Below are 26,686 nucleotides of genomic sequence, written 5' to 3'. Positions count from 1 at the left end.
ATGTGTTAATTTATATCAGCATGGAAATTACCTTTTCATTTTAGTTCTTTTTTATTTTTTCAATATAGAAGTTTTGTAATGCGTATGTGGTCAAGATGAAATGTCACTTTCCTCTCTTATCTTGAGAGCCTGGTCAACGCTCCATTTCACAAGGTGGCGACAATGCACACAAGTGCTTCCCAACCACCAGTCTCGCAGGAGAAGGAGAACGAGGAAGAGGGGGAGGAAGAGGAAGAGAAAGAGGAGAAGAAGAAGAAGAAGTCCTACTACTCCCCCTCGGCCATATTGCATTCATCAAAATTGTTCGCTCGACCTGTACCTTCAGGTAAGTAGGGAGACGTTCTTATTGCAGATAAACTACGAATGTTTTGCAAGAATGTTCGCGATATATTCTTTGCGTGGGTATTTACAACAGTCAAAATGTTGGAGTCGATGTCGGAAATTCATACTCGTGGTTGATGACTATAATAATGTCGGGCACTGTTGTTTTCTGTCACAACGACGAGTGAATCCCTCGGCACGTTTGTGATGCTGCTTTTCAGTTGAAAGCATTTTGACTTACAGTATATGGTGGCCTGCTAAATGTAACACGATTCAGCAAATGTTTCCTGGCGTCGAGCTCCCTGATTGACCATCACGTCTCCAATATTAGGATCCAGACTTGGCCTAACGTCAAAGGTGGTTAGCATTAGCCATTGTACGACAGTGATTATTTTGCCGTTGAACGGCTCTGATTGGTCAATCGCTGGAATGAGAATACTTGGCCTGCTTTGAATCGGCTATTTTACCGTAGCAGGCAATTGTTGGATTGGAATGATATGTTAGCCCATCCGCCATATTGTATGTGGCCTTAATATTAGATATACATTTGTCAAATCTCTTTAAACCGAGCTAGGATAACATCATACATCCAATAGCAATAATGTATGGGGCAAAGTATGTGCCGGAATCGAACCCCGTACCTCTGCACTGTGAGGCCGACGTGCTAACCAGTCGACCACCGCGTCGCCGTTTCTCAAGCGGCTCAACAAAAAGAGATTGTACTTTGTTAGAGTATGTCGTGATGACAACTGGTGACATTTGAACATGTACAACCAATCTTATTACTGATTAGAACTGAACAGTATGGCCATCTTGATATTCATATCAAATCATCTCTATCGATACAATATGATTGAGTTCAGTGAAAACAAAGCATTTGTCAGACAAAAAGATTATACAGACGCTCCCCAACTTACGAACGAGATACGTTCCGAACGATCGTTCATAAGGTGAATTCGTTCGTAAGTTGCTTCAGTGCTATATTTTGTATGCAATGTATGTTTAAGGCTTATATAAGTATGTTTAAGGTTTATATAAGTATAATAAAATGAAGTTTAACTTCGAGAGTGTCTTCGTCGTCGCTGGAATGGGCTTCAAGAGTTACTTCCTCCTCCGTAACATCAATGAAGGAAGAAGTTGAGGGTCCAGGAGAAGAAGATGAGGGTTGACGAGTATCTTCCTTGGAGGGTGTAGTAGAAACTGTCCGAAAGAAGCGATCTAATGACGATTGCACAGTTTTCTTCGTTTTCTCATCATAAATGATGCCGTAGAACTGTATGGCATCATTCATTTGATTTGCAACCTTTGTGCAACGTTCAATATTTGGGTCTTGCTGCTCGAAGAGTGCGATGGCTATCTATGAGCGAAAACCCCTCGGCCAAGAGTTCTGTCTCAAATTTCTTCATGGGGACAGGCGTTTCCTACTCCTCCTCCTCCTTCTCCCACAGCGCCTCACGTCGGTATTAGCGGCGGAAAGAAGCAGTACTCGGAAAAAGGCGCGCAATACAAAATCTAATTTACAGCATCTCTGTCCGGACATTTTTCGACATACCCGCAAAAATTTTCGTATGTACCGTTGTTCGTAACTCCAATGTTTGTAAGTCGGGGAGCGTCTAAAGCAGAAAGCTGTGGGAAGTGAAGCTTTATTTATTAGAACTTGCTGCCAGTTGTTTGTAATTAGCTGGTTTCAGTTGTCAATCCTTGTCAAGCATGAAATAAGGTTTGTGGTTGGCTGGACTTAGCTTGTCCATTTAACTCATTTCATGTCAAAACATAGAAATACATTTGCAAAAACACTATCATTTAGTGCCAAAATGTAAAAATACGTTTTTGGTGTTTTTTTTTTTTTTTATTAAAAATAAATTAAATAAGTACTTAAGGGCTTTGCCCAGCTCCTTTAATAATTTGTTAAGGATATTGTTGAATAGCATTTGTACACCTTTTGTTCCAAATCTTGCCTGCAAATTTAAGCAATAATAGTCACCTTGAGGCACATACCTAACCACACCTATCAATGTTTTTTTCAGTTTTATGGCAATGACTCAAACCATTCAGACCAATGGCGTCCAACCCCTCAGTAAGACCTGGGAGTTGAGCCTCTATGAACTACAGAGAACTCCACAGGTAAAATGTTTTATTTATTATTATATGTTTTTGAGACTATATAGTTGATTTCTAATCCTAAAACTGATTTGTGTAATGTAATAGACAGAGCTGTGCAATGCAATCATAATGGTCAGCATTGTTTCCTATTTTCCATATGTGATTGTGAATTAATGTTTTGTTTTGTTTTTTTTCGCACAGGAAGCTATAACAGATGGCTTGGAGATTGCAGTTTCACCCAGGTCATTACATAGTGAACTAATGTGTCCGATTTGTCTGGATATGCTGAAAAACACAATGACAACCAAAGAATGCCTGCACCGTTTCTGTGCCGAGTGTATTATCACAGCTTTGCGATCTGGGTAAGTACGGATATACTGTGTATTTTTAAATTTTATTCTTGTTGGTTATTCAATGTACAGCTAAGCCTTGCTGTTAGCGAGAGGTAATTTTACATCCCAATAACAATACAGATCGACTTCTAGTATTTTTCCTTAAAAGTACATGAAGTGAATGGCAATTTTTTTATGACCTTTTCACCATTTGTTCATAAAATACACGTTTTGGATGGAACACAATAAAATGATAGGGCTCGAAACATGAATGCTTGTTTGGTTTCATCAAAAACAATGATGAATTTGATAATTGTTTTGTTGTCGATTAATCATTGCCCCACGAATATCTTTTCAGTGATTTTTATTTTTAACACAGCCAATTTATTTTCTTGGTCCTGTGATCTTTGTTATTTTAGCAATAAAGAATGTCCTACATGTCGCAAGAAGTTGGTTTCCAAGAGGTCGCTGCGTCCAGACCCAAATTTTGATGCCCTGATCAGTAAGTTAACTGTTCAATACATCTTTTGGTTGTTGACTGTAGAAAAACAGTGGAGGAGTTGTGTAAAATTCACTGCTTCCCAATATGTTATGCAAATATTACATTGAATGACTCTTGAGCACAATAGTTGATTTAAGGTAGCCATCATTACTTTTGGTTTTTGCTCTTCATCACTCATACTTCCCAAAAGATAATGCCATATACAGGGTTCTATGTTAAGCCTTTTCAGGTGTTGCGTGTGCACGACAAGACAAATTGTGGTGGACCTGCCAGAACCACCACTGACCCTGTATATCGCTGGGGTTGGGCTCATATTTCAGAATTTGGTCATTCTAATGTTTTCAAAAATCGATGCTATTGGTTAGTGAAATATTTACTATGAGTCATTTAGTTTTGATTGTTGAGAATGACTTCCTTTTTTTTATGATGCAATATCAATGATTGAACAAGCATGCGTTTTTTTGGGGGGGCGGGGGGCTCCTGAAAAATCATCATGACAGACAAATAATAAAATATGAACTCAAATATTGTATATGCCAAGAGAAGCATTTTTAAACGGTACACATGAGCTATGATAGCACACTGCGAAAGTGCGTTCCATGCCTCGTTCATCTTAGTGGCCATTATGGCTGTTGCTCATTACGGCATGCGTGTGTTAGTGTGTGCGTATGCGCGTGTGCAGTAACGGGTTGATCGCGGGAGGTTGGTTGTTCTAAAAGTAGATCTTCAGTCAAAAAAGTTTGGGCACCCCTACAGGATGCACTGCAGTTAATCAGGAAGGCTCGTTGTGTATTTGAAGCCAACTTGGTCATGTTGATAGCAGGCTAATATAGCTCATATAGATACAGCATATGTTGCCTTCATTATAAGGCTTTTAATTTTTTGCGGCTCCAGACATACTTGTTTTTGGGTCCAATATAGCTCTTTCAACATTTTGGCTTGCCAACCCCTGGGTGAGAGACCCCCTCCCCCCAACAACCATCGTCTTCCTTTTACAGCTATGATATTGGGGTGCTAAACAGCGAACCACCAGGCTTCCCCGCTCTGTCTCCCTCTGTAGCTCATTGTTGTTGTTGTTTTTATTTTTTTAAATATTGTGTTGACCTCTTATTAAAGGTTAAGTATTGTATGTTAAAGTAAAATTACCTTATTTTCAATAGTAAAAAATCTATATCTTTACATACCTTTCACTCATATCGCCCATCCCTATCAGATATCATACTGAAATTCAAATCAAATAATCAGGTATTCAGGTAACGTTTTTTTTTTGCGTTGTTTATTAACTCATTGAATACCACCCCTTTTCACTGGAGCAACCCCCTCAATCCCTCACATTTTACTGAATTTTGACTGATTTGCAAGGCCCACAGAATTTTCTGTTCTATGGCTATATATACATGCAACCCGTCAAAAGAAAGATGAGACTCTCTTCTTTCAGCAGAAAAAAGTTTGTTTCTATCTTTCTCCGTTCGTTGGCAATCAGCATGAGGAAAGTTAAGTTTTTGGAAAAGGCCGATTTTCTGCAGAAATCCATAGAAAATTAGCTTTTTGTAAAAACATGCATTTCAAGCATCATTTCAAGTTTTACACTATTTTTTGCTTTTGTGACAGCTCAAATACCTCAATAATGTGTTCCTCCTACAAAAGAACATTACAAATAATGTTTTTGTAGCAAAATAATGTATTTGCACACAAAACGATTGAACTATGAAAAAAAGTGCAAATTGAACAATGAACGAAAGTGCAGCTGTGGAGAGGATGGTTTTTGGCTTCCATCCAGTTTGTCACCACATCGATTCATCCCACCACATCCAGATGCACGACCTATAAATTATAGAAACATAAAAAGTTGCAAATATATCTTGCTGCAGAGTGAGGTACAATAATTTTATTTACCTTTCTTTCCACCACCAAAGCAAGGAGTCGTCATCTTTTTGCTTCTGGTTGGACAATCTGTAATTTATAGAAGTATGTACAATTACCACACTTTTATTTTTCTATTTTTTTATTGTTGCTTTCCGACATTTCAACATCTCTCACACACACATACATGCTCGGACACTGCTATTTACACCATTGCCACCATTCCACGTTGCTCAGCATCCATTTTGAAATGAAATGGAATATGAATTTAACACTAGTGGTTTTAGCAGAGCTGAGCGGACCAAATGTGTCCTGTTTTTTTAAAACCGATGGCGACACGCAAGTCAGCACTATTACGGCACATATTTTCATCCACATCTACGAGACGCATCAACCGTACATAAATGATCAGTGTTACTGGCAACTTGATAATAGAGCGGGGAATGTAGCGGTGCATAAAATTGACTTATGAGGCATAAGAAGTGATGAAGTTTTGAATGGTAACTTGCAAGCTAGTCAACAGTTACCTCCTCGTTCCAGCGGCTCTGGCGAGAACTCTCAGCTGCTTTCCGTTATGTCCGAAAGCACGTATTCGTCCGACAGATCGGGATCCAAATCGCTTCCAATTCATTGTCTTCGCCGTCGTCATTATGAGACGATTCCAGCGAACCTCGGAGGCAAGTCCTTGGCCTTGGCCTTGCCTCGGAAAACTTTCCAAGTCCTTGGCCTTGGCCGTGGCCTCGGGTTGCCCGTCCTTGGACACAACACTGGCAGCAGACTTGTTTATGATTAGTGAATTAAGGATGATTAGACAATTAAGGATGGAAGAGACCTACTTTTGTTTTTATAAGCCTTCTCTCTCTCTCTCTCTCTCTCAATCAGCCATGCGCGCGCACATACACACACTAGCACGCATGTAAACAACACTTAGACACCGATTAAAGATCAAAGAGTAAACCACGCGATAAAACAGAAGATGCACAGCCAATGAACATGGATTTGCATCTCCTCAGCCCCTCACCCCACGTGTACTGTACAGTATATGTTGCTCTATGTGACTCACTGTTGTTTTGCTGACTTTCGCTGCACCTCACGGACCGTTTGCGGACTTCAAAAAAAACATTTTTTTTTTTAAATGAATATGTTTGAAAAAATCCGCAATGCACTGAAGCCGCGATAAACGAACCGCGAAATAGCGAGGGATCACTGTATCGGCTAATTGCTATGAAAAATATGATGAAACAGTTTTGGTTATTCTATAATTTACTAGTTGTAGCATGGTAACTTTAGGAATAAAACATTCGTCACAAGGTATAGTAATGCTAATGTTAACTGTTGGTAGAACTAATGATGACGTGTTTTAGATTCTCTTGTCAAATTGATAGTAGATAACACATGCATCGTCTTGGGAAGAGGATGTCAAGCCTCATCAATACTTACCTGTATTAATGATTACCAGTAAATTAATCTTTCCAGTGTGGGATTGGAAAAAATACTCTGATTTTGTGGTGTGTTGTATTCATGATTCCATATGAGTACAACATATTTTGATGCATTTATTTTATTGAATAAACCTGGAGTACACAGCTGCTGATGTAATGTTCATTGTTAATGCATAGTTCATCTTCTACCGCTTATCCGGGGCCGGGTCGCGGGGGCAACAGCTTTAGCAGGGAAGCCCAGACTTCCCTCTCCCGAGCTACTTCTTCCAGCTCTCCCCGGGGGATCCCGAGGCGTTCCCAGGCCAGCTAGGTGACATAGTCTCTCCAGCGTGTCCTGGGTCTTCCTCGGGGTCTCCTCCCGGTGGGACATGCCCGGAACACCTCACCAGGGAGGCGTTCAGGAGGCATCCGAATCAGATGCCCAAGCCACCCCATCTGGCTCCTCTCGATGTGGAGGAGAAGCGGCTCGACTCTGAGCCCCTCCCGGATGGCCGAGCTTCTCACCTTATCTCTAAGGGAGAGCCCGGACACCCTGCGGAGAAAACTCATTTCGGCCGCTTGTATCCGGGATCTCGTTCTTTCGGTCACGACCCATAGCTCGTGACCATAGATGAGGGTTGGAACGTAGATCGACCGGTAAATTGAGAGCTTCGCCCTTTGGCTCAGCTCCTTCTTCACCACGACAGACCGATACAACGTCCGCATCACAGCAGACGCTGCACCGATCCGCCTGTCGATCTCTCGCTCCCTCCTGCCCTCACTCGTGAACAAGACCCCAAGATACTTAAACTCCTTCACTTGGGGCAAGATCCCCCCCCCCCCCGACCCGGAGGGGGCACTCCACCCTTTTCCGACTGAGGACCATGGTTTCAGATTTGGAGGTGCTGATTTTCATCCCAATCGCTTCACACTCGGCTGCGAAACGCTCCAGTGAGAATTGGAGACCCCTGTTTGAAGGAGCCAACAGCACCACATCATCTGCAAAAAGCAGGGATGCAATACTGAGGCCTCCAAAACGGACCCCCTCAACGCTTCGGCTGCGCCTAGAAATTCTGTCCATAAAGATTATAAACAGAATCGGCGACAAAGGGCAGCCTTGGCGGAGTCCTACCCTCACTGGAAACGATTCCGACTTACTGCCGGCAATGCGAACCAAACTCTGACATCGGTGGTATAGTGACCGAACAGCCCGTATCAGGGGGTTCGGTACCCCATACCCAGGAAGCACCCCCCACAGAACTCCCCGAGGGACACGGTCAAACACCTTCTCCAAGTCCACAAAACACATGTAGACTGGTTGGGCGAATTCCCACATACCCTCGAGAACCCTGCTAAGGGTGTAGAGCTGGTCCACTGTTCCACGGCCGGGACGAAAACCACACTGCTCCTCCTCAATCTGAGGCTCGACTTCCTGACAGACCCTCCTCTCCAGCACCCCTGAATAGACCTTACCAGGGAGGCTGAGGAGTGTGATCCCTCTGTAGTTGGAACACACTATCCGGTCCCCCTTTTTAAAAGGAGGGACGACCACCCCGGTCTGCCAATCCAGAGGCACTCTACTCTCCCCGTTGACCACGCGATGTTACAGAGGCGTGTCAACCAGGACAGCCCCACAACATCCAGAGCCTTGAGGAACTCCGGGTGAATCTCATCCACCCCTGGGGCCTTGCCACCGAGGAGCTTTTTAACCACATCGGTGACTTCAACCACAGAGATAGGAGAGCCCACTTCAGGGTCCTCAGACTCTGCTTCCTCCAAGGAAGGCGTGTTGGTGGAGTTGAGGAGGTCTTTGAAGTACTCTGCCCACCGGTTTACACCGTCCCGAGTCGAAGTCAGCAGCGCCCCATCCCCACTGTACACAGTGTTCGTGATGCACTGCTTCCCCCTCCTGAGACGTCGGTTGGTGGACCAGAATTTCCTCGAAGCCGTCCGGAAGTCAGCTTCCATGGCCTCACCGAACTCTTCCCACGCTCGGGTTTTTGCCTCGGCGACCACCGAAGATGCGTTCCGCTTGGCCAGTCGATACCTGTCAGCTGCCTCTGTGCTCCCACAGGCCATAAAGGCTCGATAGGACTCCTTCTTCAGCTTGACGGCATCCCTCACTGCTGGTGTCCACCAGGGAGTACGGGGGTTGCCGCCACGACAGGCACCAACCCCCGTACTCGCTTACGGCCACAACTCAGATTGACCGCCTCAACAATAGAGGCACGGAACATGGTCCACTCGACTCAATGTTCCCCGTCTCCCCCGGAACATGGGAAAAGCTCTGTCGGAGGTGGGAGTTGAAACTCCTTCTGACAGGGGATTCCGCCAGACGCTCCCAACAAACCCTCACAATACGTTTGGATCTGCCAGGACGGACCGGCATCTTCCCCCACCATCGGAGCCTACTCACCACCAGGTGGTGATCAGTTGACAGCTCCGCCCCTCTCTTCACCCGAGTGTCCAAAACATGCGGCCGCAAATCCGATGATACAACCACAACGTCGATCATCGAACTACGGCCGAGGGTGTCCTGGTGCCAAGTGCACATATGGACACCCTTATGTTTGAACAAGGTGTTCGTTATGGACAGTCCGTGACGAGCACAGAAGTCCAATAACAAAACACCACTCGAGTTCTGATCGGGGGGGCCGTTCCTCCCAGTCACGCCCCTCCAGGTCTCACTGTCATTGCCCACGTGAGCATTGAAGTCCCCCAGTAGAACAAGGGAGTCCCCAGCAGGAGTACTCTCCAGCACACCGTCCAAGGACTCCAAAAAGGGTGGGTATGCTGAGCTGCTGTTTGGTGCATATCCACAAACAACAGTCAGGACCCGTCCCCCCACCCGAAGGCGGAGGGAGACAACCCTGTCGTCTACCGGTGTGAACCCCAATGTACAGGCACTGAGCCGGGGTGCAATGAGCATGCCCACACCTGCTCTGCGCCTCTCACCGTGAGCAACTCCAGAGTGGTAGAGAGTCCAACCCCTCTCGAGAGAACTTGTACCAGAACCCAGGCTGTGTGTGGCCCCATGGGTGTAGGCCCGGCCACCAGACGCTCGCCAACGAGCCCCACCTCCAGGCCTGGCTCCAGAGGGGGGCCCCGGTGAGCCGCGTCCGGGCAAGGGAAACTGAGTGCCATTGATTTTATTTATCATAAGGGGCTTGTGAGCCGTGCTTTGTCTGGTCCCTCACCTAGGACCTGTTTGCCATGGGTGACCCTGCCAGGGGCATAAAGCCCCAGACAACTTAGCTCCTAGGGTCATTGGGACACACAAACCCCTCCACCATGGTAAGGTGATGGCTCACGGAGGGGTAATGCATAGTTTTCAAACATTTACCCATGAAACATTATACTTTTGAGTTTCAAAATTCTTGATTATGAATATCAGTCAAAATAGAAAAATGGGTTCCCATGATGAATGTTTACGGAACCTAAAATTAGTTACAGTGGTTTCCCATTGGGTAATCCGACGGAACCGAAAAACGGTTACTGTGAATTTCCGAAGTCCTCAGGCCTGCTACTGAATTATTTAAATTTTTGCAGCATTTGTTTATAATTATATGTATATGTTGTTGTTTGTGTTATTATCATATGATATGAATTGAATAAGTAGACCATTTCAGAATTCGAAATTTGGGACTCTCGAAATGCATAATGGGACTCGTACTTTTCTGATCAGCGAGTCCTCTCGCTGGTGGTAAACTGTAAAATGATCACTGGCACGTTGAGTGAATATTCTTCAATTTAGCACACAGACAAGTTCACTCACACGAGTGGGGCTCTCTTGCCCGATCGGTTATGAGGGCCCCACCAGGGCTGCCGCACTACCCCCCATCTGAGGCAAACGTGGAGGGAAAGAAAAAGCCCTCAGTAGATGCATCCATGCTTTATTTATTTTACTATTCGGAAAAATCACATGTTTTGGGCATAAACAAGTTAGCTTTCAGTGATTTCCATAACATTTGGCAGCTCTGTGTTTTGCCACACAAACGCCAGACCATTCATTGCTTTAATCACACACACACACACACACACACTTTTTTCTTGTCTGTTTTGCTAAACTCCCGGAGACATTACTCTTACTGTGTCACCAAGCAAAAATCACTGTTGTAGTTCATTGTATGCTGTTCACTGAAGCTCTGGAAGCCAATTTAAAGCCTGAATGCCAGTGAGGGGCGAATATTTGTATTTGCAAAGGTAACGAATGTTGCCTTATCATCAGGATTCGTTCAATGTTGCAAGTGTTCTCCAGACCGTAACCTATACTTGTCCAGAATTTCTTTGTGACAAGAACAAAAACATTAAAACTGTCGGTGACGAGCTGGCAGACGTTTGTGACATTTGTTATCTTTGCCAGCATCCGCAAATGTTTTCCCCTTGGTGGGATGCAGGCTTAAAGAAAGGGGGAAAAAAAAGCAATTTTTGTCATTTATCCCATCAGGTAAAATTTACCCAAGCCGGGATGAGTATGAAGCACACCAGGAAAGAGTGTTGGCCCGCATTAGCAAACACAACAACCAGCAAGCACTGTCCCACAGCATAGAGGAAGGACTGAAGATACAGGCTATGACCAGGTAAACCAGCTTGTTAACCTGCATTCATGTCGTCTCCAATATGGCCGGTTCTCAGTCTGTATGGTCCAGGGATGGCAATTTTCCACGGATACGCGGTAATCCGCCGTTTTATTTCTTAAATTGATCATTTTTGTGAATCGTCTAAATCCGTTGAGAAAATTGTAGGGGGGGGTCAGGTACCGTATCATCGAGTTTTCACGAGCTCTCCCAATCAGTCTTTCCATCTTCCGATTGTAAACAGCCCTACGATTGGACGTGTATGATGTCTTACTTGTTGTGATTGGTCGCCCCGTCCAGGCCACGCCCCTTTCCGCTTTTTTCATCACTAGCCATTGCCATCCCTGATGGTCCAAAGAGATGGTCAAACGCTGACCCACTTCGAGAGTCAATATTGTCTTCCGTTTACAATTCGTTACCAGACTTCACTGCTTACAATATTGCAGACATACTACAGATAAAACTTGACTCATATTTGTGCTGTCGTTTGTGTGGCAATTATGAGTGGTAAAAAGAAAAGGAATAACTTTCTATTCCTTCCATTCTAGGAGACCCTTGCAGGTAAAGAAAAACAATATTGGGATGTCAAACAACTCATGAGAAATATAATTGTGAAAACGTTTAAGTATTAATCTAGTCATTTGAGGAAATTGTAATTTTTCATGCGTCTACTAAATTGGACTTTGTGCACCACTAGCTGTATTTTGACTACAATGTACAGTATTGCTGCAACTTTGTTTTTGAAAATATACCATCTGCAGTAACGTTTTAGCAGAAAATCAAATACATTTTTATTATAGCAACATTTTATGGATTTTAGTCTTCATATAATGGTATGGATCATTGTCCCTGTTTTGTAGCATCAGATGCAGAGCATGCGATCAAAACTACAGGATATTCTTACCCATAACACCATCTGCCTCAAGTGAGGATGATGTCAGTGGCAGCAATGATGAATGGTTACCAGAAAAAAAAATTGCAAATGGTAGCAGTAATGACAGTCTAATTGAGGATGTTGAGGAAGATGAGGATGCTGAAGAAGCTAAGGGAGCTGCGTATGTCCCAGGTGACAAAAAATACAAACATCAAAGCCAATGAGTTTGAGGGAGACGATCCCCCTTATATTGTTGGCGAGTGGGAAGTGAGTATTGAGGGACCAGACTCAATACATTTCTTCATGCATCGATATTCTAAAAATCTGATCGATGAAATCGTGCTCTAATCAAACCACGATGCACTGCAGAAAAAAGGCCCTTTCAGATGGTGAAATGAAGCAGTTTCTATAGTTCAGAGTTAGGCTTATGGCTTTGTGTCCTTGTTGCTTTGCCAATTTCCATGCAGGATAACCTTTTCTCCTGAAAACATAGGGTCTCGATGTACTAAAGAACATTTGAAAGAAAGTGTCTTAACAGTAGGCTGTTTTGTAGTCGTAGGCCTGTTCATTGTTATGGTTGAAATTATTGGCACTGTATTATCTGTGCTTTCAAAAAGTGCACTTTTCTTTGGTTGAGATGTTTCGAATCTGAACAAGTGGTATTAAATACTGTAAGTTGTGAAAAACAGTTTCAGGCGTTTGTAATACACACAATTTTGCTGCCAGTATTTTCAATGTTGCCTCAAACCAAATATTTTGTTATCAGCCTCCTTGACTAATTAATAATCGACCCTGAAAACAGTGGAACAGTCCATCACTACCGAAAATGATATTATACAATAATAATAATAATGATAATAAATGCTCTTGGGATGCGGAGGCCCAGTCTCATTCGGCTGGGTCGTCACAGTGCGTAGAGCTGATCAGCTTCACCAGGGCCCACCAATGACCACGGTTGTGAGCCAGGTCCGCTGCATCCTCCAGGGTAAGGCCTTTTCCAGCCGGCTGTCGCTGGATCGAATGAGAAGATGGCACGAGTTGGGTGTTCCGGGGGTGATCGGAGGAGATGTCCAAGCCAATGAGACTTGCTCCCGGACTCTGATCATAAGGTGGTCAATGACACAGTTAAAAAGGTCAGGAGCGGCCTCGCAGCACTGTCTGACTGCAGAGTTGCTTGTCACCTTTCCGCTTCCAGAATGGCAGGATGATGGCTCGGGTCCAGTCTGTAGGGGGCTGTTCTGCCACCCACACGTGGTTAACGATGTGGGTGAGCCACTGGGCCATGGAGTCACCACCTTCTTTGAGCAGCTCTGCAGTGATGGCACAGATTCCAGGGGCCTTGTAACTTTTGAGTGATTTTATTGCTGCTCTGACCTCATCGATTGTGACTGGGTCAGTTTTGCAGTTGGGGTTGGGGGTGGTGGAGTTGGCAGCAGTAACAATACAGGGGTCGGTAGGAACTGGAAGATGATGAAGGAGGTTGCTGAAGTGCTCTTTCCAGCGTTCAAGGCAGTCTATTTCTGTGGTGATGCGATTTCCACTGGCATCCTTCATGAGGACGGTCTTAATGCATGGTCCGATATGGGCTTGGCGCAGCATTCGAAAGGCCTGCCTGAGGTCGTTGCTCTGTGCTGCTGATTCCAGGCGTTCAGCCTCTTCTCCCCAGTACCTCTCCCTGTCAGTTGCAATTGCTGCATTTCATGCTGCATTCAGCCTCCGGTACTCTGTCATATCACCGCGCAGGCGAGCATCACAGCGGCGGTCAAGGGTCAGCTGTGAGATCCATGGTTGTTTGGGAAGAGATCTTGATCTTCCCAATACATCCTGGGCAGACTGGTTGACCTTTAGTTTGAAAGTCTCCCAGTCCGCAATGTCATCATCGGCCAGGGCGGTGAAGGCATGGGTGATGGAGCGGCGATATGCAGAGGCAGTGGTGGGGTCACAGAGTCTGGAAGACATTCAGCGTGATTGTGGCCTGGTAGATGGGTCTGCTCGTATTTTAAGTTGTAGCTGGTCCAGTGATGGATCTGCTTGCGGGGGGGAACCAGGTGTCGGTGATGCAGAGGTTATTTGAATGGCAGAGGAGAAGCAGACGTTTGCCGTTATCATTTGTGGTGTTGTCGACAAAGGTGGTGCCAATGGGTTGTGTGGGGGTTTGGTGAGATGGTCCTTCTCTGGAGGAGGAAGAGAAGGTTGCATTGGCGTCGGTGAGTATCATGAAAATGTCATGTGGTGGGGCTTGGCTCACGACCTGATGGAGTTGGTCGAAGGTGTCCTTCACTGTATCATCGGCCACATCTGTGGGGGCGTAAGCAACAATCACTGTCATCTTGCCATGTAGGTGGAGGAACCGTGCAGACAGGAGACGATCGTTAATTGGGATTCAGCTGATAAGTGATTGCCGTGTATGTTTGGACATGGGAAGCGCAACTCCATGGAGGCCCGTCCGGATTTCAGGGCCACTCCATATGAAGCAGTGTTCTCCTGCTGTAATTTCGCCGCTGTCTTGCTAACTTGATTCACAAAGACCCGCCATGGTGATTTTGTAGCGGGAGAGCTCCAAGGACAGCAGTGAAGGAGCTCCAGCTCGAAGAAGCGTTCAGACGTTCCATGTAGCAATGCGCGTCTTGAGGCGTAGGTCAATCCGTACTTGTTGGTCGGGGGCGTTCCTATGTCTTGTCTTGGTTTGTGCAGTCCGGTTTCTTCTGGTCGGTTTCGTAACAATAAATTTCTCCTGAGTGGGTTGTTGGCCCTCTGCAGGATAGTTGGATGATGGGGCTGCCATCTTAGCGGCGTACCTACACACCGTCGGGACCATGTTAGTCTGGAACCTCCGCAAAGACCGGCCCGCCAATGGAGACCCAAGCTGGAGCAAGCTCCAGACGGTAACGCTCTCCGGATCATTGGAACACGCACAAGCCTCCTTGCCACGGCAAGGCCAGGACCCACAAGGAGGATATTTGCACAGTAAATGAGAGTTGTGCAATAATGTAAAATAAAAAAAAATGAATAGAATAAAGAATAAAAATGACAGTCATTTTAACTTTTAACTGCGTCCACGTTCTCTCTCAAAAGTGGTTTTTGCCTGGTGTTTTGTAAAGAACTGATCCAAGGACGATTGCTTTTGTCGGCTTTTAACAATCCTTTGAAAATGTCCAAGGCAAACATCAGCAGAGTGAGCGATCGCCCGACTGGTGAACACCTTTTCTAGGTGATTCACATTTACGTAAAACAATCGGAACACTTCCTGGGCGAATGACGATGACACTGCATGAACACAGATCTATCTGTCGTCATACATAGACACATGATAGAAGTCCCTCTTAGCCAATGGGATGTCAGAATGATACTCGGTAATAGTCAATGGCATAGCAGCCATTGACTATTGAAATTCGGAGCTGGGAATAGCAGGCCAGACTGTATTTTTACTTCATCGTATCCTGAAATTGCTTTTGTAACAAGAGGCAATATTTTCCAGTTGAGACGTTTCATAACTTGAAAATTTCGTATGCAGAGACGTTCATAAGTAGAGGTACCACTGTACACACACTGTATTTGTAAATGAGACATGCTTTGTTTTAGAAAAATCACCGGTGCTCAGTGTTCCCTTTAAATTACCAGTGGTCTGAGCATTCATGCAAACTCCCCGAGAATTCCTCGGACCACAGCTGATGGAAATTTGCTCATTACATTTCTTTGTCAGACTGCAGCGTGGTAAAAGACAAACGGTGGAGAATGGGAGTGGAGCTGAAGATAATGGAGACTCCTCACACTGCAGTAATGCGTCCGTCCACAGCAATCAGGTAATTTCTTATCGACAGCACATCGTAGTATTTACCAAAGGGAATGTACATTTTCACTTATCTATTTCCAAGGGAGGGATGTGCAATTAATCAAAATTTAATCGTGATTTTGATGTTGCCTTCAGGATCATAGAAACATAATTGAAGAAAAACAAGGAGTGTGCCAAAGGGCGCTGTGTCTGTTGGAAAGTTCCTATATTGCAGGGATGAGATTTTTCCACTTTTTGGCGGAATTCTGCTTTTTTTCCAGTCAAAATGGACCTATTATAATAATAATAATACATTTTATTTATAAGCGCCTTTCAAGACACCCAAGGACACTTTACAATCAGGAACAAAAACAATAAAACACAGAACGCGTTGAGCAGCGGCAGTCAGACGCGCCAGCGTTCACTCAACCCCGTAAAAAAATTCTGGGGGTGGGGGGGGGGGTCCGGACTTGTCTTCGCCAGATTCGGGGCTCGTAATGTTTACAAGTAACGTTTACAAGCATCCATTTTGAATCTCTTTTTATCGCGAAGCGTTAGTTTGTCGTTACTTCCTATATGGGCTCAAACCAATGTCTTACTTGTTGTGATTGGTCGCTATATCGGCAAATGCAAATCACAACCCCGTGTTCGCCCTCCTAAACCCCTTTCTCGCGAATGCCGAATGTTATCGAGACTCGCGACGAAGCTAAAGTTCGTCAGATAGATGCGGATCTGAAAAACACATTTTGATGGGACTGGTTGGATAGAAAGCTGACGGTGTCCCCAGTACGAAACAGTAAAGAGGAACCATTGTGCTTGTGTCGGATTTCGTGAAAAAGCTCGATGTCGCCGGTAAAGCTCTGTACAGTGTGTGACGATGTCATTCTACACGGATCGAGATGATGGAAAGCTTTACAGATTCGCGCAACCTCGGTGAAACACCGAAAACAGACATTTCGACTGAAAAGTAGCTACTCGATCTCAAGCGCTTTTCAACAGCCTGGAGCATGTGTAAAAACAAGAGGAGTTGGCTAAAAAGAGAGTGGAAAAAGACGGAGAGGACCAATAAGCTTTTAGCGCTTGCTAAAAAGCTTAAAATGAAGGGAAAATAAAGTATTCTACCTCATGAAACTGTATATTGTATATACTGTAAATAGACATCCACTTTATATAATAAAATACATTCATAACTCATATATAGTAAACAGTGTGGGATAAGAATCAACAGCTTTTTATCACATTTACACAACACTTTATTTATTTAATGAATAAATCTTAAATATGGCAGGGAATGTGTTTCCTTTTTTAGTTTTGATTTTGAGCAGCAAATTTGAAGTTACATATTGGTGCTCACCAGGAATGCATAAGCAAAATTGCAGAAATTTTCACTTGAAAGATTAGTGCACAATCTTGGGATTTCTTTCTGTTAAAGTTTCAAATAGTGTGTAAATTGAATACACTTAATCTTCAGCATGTTTAGTGCCACTTTTGTAAGTGGCCCCGCCCCGGCCACGCCTCTTCCGCTTTTTTCATCACAAGCCACTCTCATCCCTGATATTGTGAAAGCACCTTGAATGTGTTTCTTGGGCAGCAAGCGTATGACGTGTATTTGATTCTGTATTCCGTGTGTGCAATGGTGACACCGCAGTTGGTGTGTCTTGTAAAACTAAACAAACAACAAAAATAGTTACAGTGGCACGTCTACTTACAAAATTAATTGGTTCTGGAAGAACTTTCTCAACTCGAAACATTTGTAAATAGAGACGCGTTTTCCATGTAAATCTCCTCATTTGTTCCAAGCCCCCCCAAATTCAGACATAAATGTTTTCTGAAGCATAAAAATGCATCCAAGTATGGAACAAATACATGCTACAATTAGATTTTTGCACAGTAAATGAGAGTTGTGCATAATGTAAAATTAAAAAAAAGAATGAATAAAGAATAAAAATGACAGTCATTTAACTTTTAACTGCGTCCACGTTCTCTCTCAAAAGTGGTTTTTGCCTGGTGTTTTGTAAAGAACTGATCCAAGGACGATTGCTTTTGTCGGCTTTTAACAATCCTTTGAAAATGTCCAAGGCAAACATCAGCAGAGTGAGCGATCGCCCGACTGGTGAACACCTTTTCTAGGTGATTCACATTTACGTAAAACAATCGGAACACTTCCTGGGCGAATGACGATGACACTGCATGAACACAGATCTATCTATCGTCACACATAGACACATGATAGAAGTCCCTCTTAGCCAATGGGATGTCAGAACGATACTCGGTCATAGTCAATGGCAGAGCAGCCATGGACTATTGAAATTCGGAGCTGGGAATAGCAGGCCAGACTGTATTTTTACTTGAGCCGAAATTCGGGTCGGGCCTTAAAATGTCAATCATTGCTTTGGGTTCGGGCCGGGCTTCTCTCTCGCTGACTTTTTTTTGTTTGTTTGTTTCGAGGCCGTGAATAGTTTTGGCCACGAGAAACTGTGTTTCGCAAAAAAAAAACCCAGAAGTCGCCTCATCACAACATGTACTGTACTAAACTCTTGCAATGACAATTCAAAGAACTCCTTCCAGTCTCTGTCGAGTATCCACCCGTCATTGTTCGTCTTTGTCTCTCTGCTACTCTCTTAAAGTGCCGAGCTAGATTCCTAAGGACGTACTGCTGCGGTGGTTTACGGCCCAATTTTCAACCCGTCAAAATGACGGACGGCCTTAAATTTTCCCCATCCACTCTTAAAAAAAAATCCATCCATGATGGAAAATTGTCGGTTAATGCAACCTCTTCAGAAACAGAAATATAAAAGATGTAAATGTTTATACAGTCTTGTTTAACTTAGATTTAGTTCCAAAAGACAGGCTTTGTTATCAGAAATCACCCCTCCTCCTCCCGAGTCCTCACAAATAAAATATGAAATGTCGGGTTTGCTTCGGGCTCGGGCCTGCAAATAAAGTTAAGTGATTGGGCTCGGGCCGGGTCGGGCTTAAATACCCTCGGGCCGGTTCGGGTCGGGCTTGATTTTTTTAGGACCAATCTTAGGTCTAGCTCAATGTTCCCTTTAAATTACCAGTGATCTGAGCATTCACACAAACTCCCCGAGAATTCCTCGGACCACAGTGAGCAACATGAGATATGCATAAATGCATATGCCACCCATTATCCATTCCAACCAACCATCATCCCGTGTCCAAAACCTGAGATCGTAAAAACCCACTTACAATGAAGCTGTGACAATGTGCTAAACATAAGTAAAAACAAGATTTGGAGCTGGGAGTCGCGGCTTGGAGTTTAAAGCGGATTACGTGGGACAGGAGAAGTGAACTAATGTCTTTTCGTCAATGGACGCTCCAGCTTCGTGTTTGCTTTCAAAACTTAGCTTGTAGCAGACGTGAGCACATTTTCAGCATGACGTCTCTGATCCACTGGAGAAAGGACACTTTGATCCTCTCCTCTTTCATCTATAACTGCGTCAGTCAACAAAGTGTATGCAGAAAATTGGTGAAGATTGCACGACTGTCTGTGTCCTATGTGTTGTGTTGTGTTATTTTGACTTCAAAATGGCGCCGCGAGAGTGGCTGCCTTTCCAGCAGCTCCTATATTTTGTTGTTCTACTACTTCCTTTCATAACTTTGCTGCTGTGAATTGGAAATTTCTCCATTGCGAGACTAATAAAGGTTTTCTTATCTTAATTAAAGGGACAGCCAGAGAATCTATTTGCTAAGATAACATAATGTAATTTTGAAAGACCGGAATTAAAAGTGCTAGCATGATGACGGAGAACACTTCACGGAGGTCTCCCTCAAACGGCGTAAAAAAACGCTTATTGAACTTGGATCAGACAAATAGCAGTGAATTTAGTGTCTGGCAAGAAAATTAACATAAAATAATGTTTTTTTTGCACGCACGCACACACACACACACACACACACACAGCTAAAAAGGAAATGCTACGGCATCACGCACGTCATCTTGTAGGAGTGCCCTAGAAGATAAAACATTCATATTGAGGCTCGGCGATTCTGAAAATGGGTGTATATTGAATGCATATAATATGAAGGACGTAGTTTGAGTGGTTAGCAATTATCTTACCCGAACCCTCAACCTCCAGCACTCTTGGGTCATGCAGCGGGACAACGATCTAAAACACTCTCGCAAGTCCACCTCTGAATGACTCACAACAAAATTAATGTTTTGGAATGGCCAAGTTAGTCTGAATTTTGAATCAAATTGAGATGCTGTGGTGTGACCTTAAACGGGCAGTTCTTGCTAGAAAACCCCCTGATATGGCGGAGTTGAAACAATTGTGCAGAGAGTGGGCCAAAATTCCTCCACAGCAATGTCACACTAATCGCCATTTCTCGCAAATGCTCGATTTCAGTTTTTCAGGAAATTCCTTTTTTCACATAGCCACGGGTAGATTTGGATTTTTTTTTGTGCCTTTATAAATTGGCATTTAGAAACAGTATTTTGTATTTCCTCGGTTGTCTCTGTGTGATATTAAAATTTGTTTGATGAACTCAAACCTTTGTGTGTGATAAATATGCAAACAACACAGACATTAGGAAGGGGGCAAATACTTCTTTAACGACACCGTTTTTTATACTGTAGATAGAACATGACATATAAATATAATTACTTTGCTGAGTTACTAATTACTTTTACAAGGTGGTAACTGAGTTAGTAATTCAATCATTTAATGCATTTAATGGGCTGTACTTTGCGACGTCGCCACATCATGCAACGGCAATTCATATTTTGAATCGCCCCGAAAACAGTGGTCGAGCCTCACTACTTGTGAAATGTTATGACAGGCTGCAAGTGTGAATAGTGCAGCACAACCTTGCACACTTGAGTTGATCCCACCCCCACCCCGCCATACGCCTGCTGCAATGTGGAGTGGTGTAGTTTGAGGCTATTTGGGTCTAATGGAAAAGCACCATACGCCTCCATGTGTCCCTTCTTCGTGCTAACTATGAATTTGAAACGATCCCGCAGGAGGCTGGTCCAAGCATAAAGCGCACCAAGACAAGTGATGACAGTGGACTTGACATGGACAATGCTGCTGAGAACGGGGGAGGTGACTCTGTGATTGACAGTGGTGCCAGTGAAATAGAATTGGTTTTCAGGCCTCATCCCACACTGATGGAAAAGGACGATGGTCACAACAGGTAAAAGTTCATATCATTTGTAATATTTAAACGAGGATAATTTGGGAAAAGTTTGAGATGTATGATGCCTGTTGCCACCACTGCACAAGAAACTGTCACGATCTCGTGTCTAGAACTTTGGAGCGCAAAGCAGCGCTAACACAAAAAATAAGAGAAAATGCACTGTTTAGTGAACCAATAATATAATAGCATGAGCAAATTGTTTTTGAGATTTCCTATGATTGTTGAATTTAAGTTGGGGGTTATATACTAATCCCAGATATTTATAATTCCATTAGATTTTGAAAATATATTTATTGTATATTGTAATTTTGTTCAGAATGATTTTTTAATAGAAAAACACATTAACAAAGTTTTTCAAAGATTCAGCACCAAGTGATTTTTATTGAGCCGCTGCCTGGCATTGGCCAAAGATGTAGATAGATCAGCCCCCGCTGTGGTCTCTTGGCATCGAGAACTGTATCATCCGCCTTCAGCTGGCAACTGACATCAGCACAGATTGTGGGCAAGCAAGTCATTCATTTATAAAGAGACTAAACAGCAATGGCCTGAGTATGGAGCCCTGTGGAATCCATCCAACCATTTTCCGATCCGCTTTATCCTCAAGGATCGCAGGGGGTGCTGGAGCCTATCCCAGCCGTCCTCGGGCAGTAGTCGGGGAACAGCCTGAATCGCAGGGCACACATAGAAGAACAACCATCCGCACTCACACCTAAGGACAATTGAGAGCGTTCAGTCAACCTGCCATGCATGTTTTCGTAAAAGGGGAGGAAACTGAAGTACCTAGAAAAAACCCACGCAGGCACGGGAAGAACATGCAAACTCCTCACAGGAAGGACGCACTAACCAGTCGAGCACCGGGCCGCCGCTCTGTGGAATAACCATTTTTTATTTTTAGCAATGGAGATTTACCTCAACCAATTTTAACACACTGAACCTTGAACTAAAGAAATTATGAAAACCAGTGTATTGTTTATTTTGATTTATTTTTTCTATCAGCTCTCTTATGGCTGAAATCATACAATCATCTGTTTTCGGTATTGGACTACAGATGTTTAAATGTCAGAGGTTGAGGTCCAAGTGGCAATGATGTTCGCGCAAATAACAGCGGTGGAGGCCCAGCCGGCAGGCATGTCAACTCAGCTTTCAGAGTTTGCTGTAGTCGTGTTAGGCTAGCTAGCAGAGGTGGTGTTCCAACTGGCAGCCAGCTAGTTATGAGGCTGGTCCAGTTGACAACAGAGGCCCAAGTTTTAGTTCAACATCATCAATCAAGAGGACTATCACCAGGGGAGTAAAGACAGTTATGTATGGTCAACCTGTACTAACCTCTTAGCATGTCCTGACTCCATTTGGCTTGAAGCAGGGATACATTGTTACTTTTTCTTAGACATGTTGAGCTTAGTAGAAGAGAGGAATTATCCAAACAATGAAGAAGTACATTGAGGTCGATGCCTTTTTTCACTGAGTGGGTGACTTTCAGACCACAAGTTAGACCACACAGTGCCTGCCAAACATCATGCCAGATCCTTGGCAGCCATCTTAGATAGCCTGGTTTTTTTTCTTCCCAACCCCCAGCCAGTGGCCATGCTTCCATGATGAGGTGGCACGTTTTGGAAAATAAACAATTGATTTCCTTTATTTTTGAGCATCACTCATGTACAGGTGTATCTCCTCCATAGAATATAGTTTCACAACTGTAAATGATTTTTAAAATTTTGATTTTTATGGCCAACCTGAGTTTGGTTTTCCTGTTTTTGAGGCTTACCAATGGTGTTGATGAACCCTCGTTATTCACTTGGGTGAAGTCTTGTAAGCTTAAGTTGGTCAAACCTAATAATTTTTTTAATATCTCCCTTAATTAGTTTTTTTTTTCCAGCCTTATAATGGCTTGCTTCACTGTTACAAACAGCTCTTTGGATCCCATATTGCAATTTGACAGCAGCAAATTACACACTTAATTCAGTCACTGCCAAGTTTTTTTTCATCCTCTCATTCAATTACAAATACAGCTTTATGTATTTTTTTTTTTTTAAACATGGTAGTGTAAGGAAAGACCTATTTGCTCCTTTTTACATAAATGGGAAGGGAAAACACACCTGTTCCAATTCTCCCATTACTTTTGCCTCCTCAAACATGTGAGGCACATTATATATCCATCCATCCATTTTCCGAACCGCTTAATCCTCACTGGGGTCGCGGGGGATGCTAGAGCCTATCCCAGCCGTCATCGGGCAGTAGGCCCTGAACCGGTTGCCAGCCAATCGCAGGGCACACAGAGACGAACAACCATGCACGCCCTCACTCACACCTAGGGACAATTTTGAGTGATCAATCAGCCTGCCATGCATGTTTTTGGAATGTGGGAGGAAACCGGAGTACCCGGACAAAACCCACGCAGGCCTGGGGAGAACATGCAAACTCCACACAGGGAGGCCGGAGCTGGAATTGAACCCGGTACCTCTGCACTGTGAAGTCAACGTGCTAACCACTGGACTACCGGGCCGCCCCATATATATATTTTTTGTAATTCCTACAGCATTAACTGACCTGATTATTTCAGAAGCTAATCAGAATCCTAGACGATAAATGATGTTGCTGTTTGTATCAATGTAGTGTGGAGTTTGTGCCTCGCTACATAAAGACATCTGGAAATGCAACAGTGGATCACCTGTCTAAATACCTGGCTGTCCGTCTGGCTTTGGAGGAGCTTCGAAGAAATACCGAGGCGAGTCCTGTGAATGTGGAGGCAGCTTCAGAGAAGCAGTACACGATCTACATACCTACTGCAGGAAACCAGTTCACTGTGAGTACAAGACATACATAAATATCAAGACACCATCATCTGTGTGCGCATATGTGAGTGAAAATACAACCCCTTTGAAAATTATGGCATCACCCATCTCAGCAGTTCAGTTGTTTCATAGAAAAAAAGGCAGATCTGATATGACACAAAAAGTCATTTCAAATGACATTCAGAAATACTAAAATAACCCCCCCCCCCCAAAAAAAACAATCTGGTCGTGAGTAACAGTTAAATTTCCATTCTCAAAACTTGCATCGGATGACATCTGCACGTAAAAATTGGTTTATGCGTGACATGTACATTCCATGTGCAACCCAGCCGGCGCAAATTTTGCAGCATTGATAAAAAACAATTTAAAAAATCTGATGGGAAATTTCACTTGATTGACAATTTTTTACACATGCCTCACGCGCATGCACATAAAACTGGCAAAGCTAGCAGTTTCCATTTTACTTTGTCTACTCTAAAATAAAATACAGTATAAAAATGATTAGGGGACCAAGTAAGCCAGGTATGACTATACACAGGGATGAGATTTTTCCACTTTTTGGCGGAATTCCGCTTTTTTTCTAGTCAAAATGGACCTATTTTATATTGTTCCAAATCCGTAAAAGAAATTCTGGGGCGGGGGGGTCCGGACTTGTCTTCGGCAGATTCGGGGCTCGTAATGTTTACGTATGCAAGCATCCATTTTGAATCTCGTTTTTTTTATCGCGAAGCGTTAGTTTGTCGTTACTTCCGATATGGGCAAAAACCAATGTCTTACTTGTTGTGATTGGTCGCTATATCGGCAAATGTAGAATCACAACCAATCCGTGTTCGCCTTCCTAAACCCCTTTCTTGCGAATGCCGAATGTTATTGAGACTCGTGACGAAGCTAAAGTGCGTCAGATAGATGCGGATCTGAAAAACACGTTTCGATGGGACTGGTTGGATAGAAAGCTGACGCTGTCCCCAGTAGGAAACAGTAAAGCGGAACTATCGTCTGTGCTTGTGTCGGATTTCGTGAAAAAGCTCGATGTCGCCGGTAAAGCTCTGTGTACAGTGTGTGACGATGTCATTCTATACGGATCGAGTGGATGGAAAGCTTTAGAGAGTCACGCAACCTCGGTAAAACACCTAAAACAGACATTTCAACTGAAAAGTAACTACTCGATCTCAAGTGCTTTTCGACAGCCTGGAGCATGAGTAAAAACAAGAATAGTTGCCTAAAAAGAGAGTGAAAAAGACGGAGAGGACCAATAAGCTTTTAGCGCTTGCTAAAAAGCTTCAAATGCAGAGAAAAATAAAGTATGCGACCTCATGAAATTGTACATTGTTGTCTATACTGTAAATTGACATCCACTTTATATAATAAAATACATTCATAACCCATGTATAGTAAACAGTGTGGGACTTCACTCTCACTTGCATGTCCAGCTCCGGTCCTGGAGGCCCACTGTCCTGCCTGTTTTCCATCTCTCCGGGCTGCAACACGCCTGATTTAGATCATCAGCCAGCTCTGAAGCAGCATTAGAACGATCCTGATTATTTGAATCAGGTGTGTTGCTCCTGGGAAAGCTGGAAAACAGGCAGGACAGCGGCCCTTAAGGACCAACTTTGGACACCCCAGCACTAGAGAGAGAGTGATGTAAGAATCAACAGCTTTTCATCACATTTACACAACACTTTATGAATATAAGTAATGAACAAATCTTAAATATGGCAGGGAATGTGTTTCCTTTTTTAGTTCAGATTTTGAGCAGCAAATTTGAAGTTACATGTTGGTGCTCACCAGGAATGCATAAGCAAAATTGCATAAATTTTCACTTGAAAGAATAGTGAACAATCTTGGCATTTTTTTCTGTTAAAGTTTCAAATAGTTTGTAAATTGAATACACTTCATCTTCAGCATGTTTAGTGCCACTTTTGTAAGTGGCCCCGCCCCTGTCCTGGCCACGCCCCTTTCCGCTTTTTTCATCACGAGCCACTCTCTTCCCTGTATACAGAGTGATGAGGATTTTTCAAGATGTTTCCTAATCAGATTGGATCCATCATTTGTGTATGCACAACTAAATTTCTGACTTCTCTCCATAGGTTCTGAATGGTTCTTTCTCTTTGGAGCTCGTCAGTGAAAAATACTGGAAGGTGAACAAACCCATGGAACTATATTTTGCCCCTACTAAGGAACACAAGTAAAGCATAGAGACCAGTTTCATTCATGAGGTCAAGCCTGTGTACTCACACCTGTGTACACAACGAAAAGGTGAATTGTGTCTGCAAGAAATGGGGAAAATTGATGAATCTTCCCAAATGACTATTGTAAAAAGTTTGTAGAACTTTTGTTACATCCTCTCAAAATCGGTTGGTGTCTTTCCCCCGTAGAAGTCAGCAACCAGCAGGTGCCCAACCAAGTGATAAAAGACCACTAGCAGTTGTAGATGAATATAATATCATTCCGTTGAAAATGGCAACATGACTCTTTCAACGATGACCTCATGGGATTCGTCTTCATGAGAGCCCCTTCATTTGTAGCTTTACTCAGTTTTGCATTGAATTTGAAGAGTATCCCCCCACCCTCCCCATCTCCCCTTGTTCTTTGTGGAAAACACGTACTGAAAATTTATCAGTGTTCTTTCAATAATTTCTTGGGTTATTTTTTTATGACCCCCAGTGGAGCAATCCGTGACCCTGCCAGGTTCCCAACCCCCGCGAAAAGCAGGCGTCCGCTGTTGGGCATTTACTTCTCTAAATTCCCTTTGAAATAAGTGTATAGTTTGATCAGTGAATGATTCTCTGAGCTAATATGTTCTCGCATTCTGCCATGTGTAGTCAGTCGATCACTCCTTTGGTGTGCAGTTTTTGTTGTGTTTCCTCTATTACTGTAAACTTCTTTGTGAATTGTGTTGTATTTCTCAAAAAGAACATTTTCATCTGATGTTTAAGTGCCATTTTGTAACATTAAACTGACTTCCAAAA

At 43.5% G+C, this 26,686-nt stretch overlaps 1 protein-coding gene across 1 annotated transcript; it reads left to right on the top strand.

Annotated features, from left to right (window-relative positions):
• The first annotated feature begins 259 nt into the window (after positions 1–259).
• On the top strand, positions 260–26,686 carry rnf2 (ring finger protein 2). Its single transcript, XM_086129774.1, has 9 exons — positions 260–325; positions 2,349–2,445; positions 2,626–2,786; positions 3,176–3,258; positions 10,990–11,122; positions 15,697–15,796; positions 20,753–20,925; positions 23,539–23,728; positions 25,805–26,686. Exons 2-9 carry the CDS (start codon positions 2,353–2,355, stop codon positions 25,904–25,906), a joined length of 1,035 nt encoding a protein of 344 aa, XP_085985900.1. The 5' UTR covers positions 260–325; positions 2,349–2,352; the 3' UTR covers positions 25,907–26,686.

Source organism: Hippocampus guttulatus, chromosome 14, assembly GCF_054856545.1.
Source record: "Hippocampus guttulatus isolate MCC_2025c chromosome 14, RoL_Hgut_1.0, whole genome shotgun sequence".
Classification (NCBI taxonomy): Eukaryota; Metazoa; Chordata; class Actinopteri; order Syngnathiformes; family Syngnathidae; genus Hippocampus; species Hippocampus guttulatus.
This window is presented reverse-complemented; position numbering and strand designations above follow the sequence as displayed.

Coding starts and splice junctions, on each gene's coding strand:
- rnf2 (XM_086129774.1), top strand. CDS start 2,353: ATGGCAATGACTCAAACCATTCAGACCAATGGCGTCCAACCCCTCAGT. Junction 3,259..10,989: donor AAATTTTGATGCCCTGATCA/GTAAGTTAACTG, acceptor TTATCCCATCAG/GTAAAATTTACCCAAGCCGG. Junction 11,123..15,696: donor AAGATACAGGCTATGACCAG/GTAAACCAGCTT, acceptor TTTCTTTGTCAG/ACTGCAGCGTGGTAAAAGAC.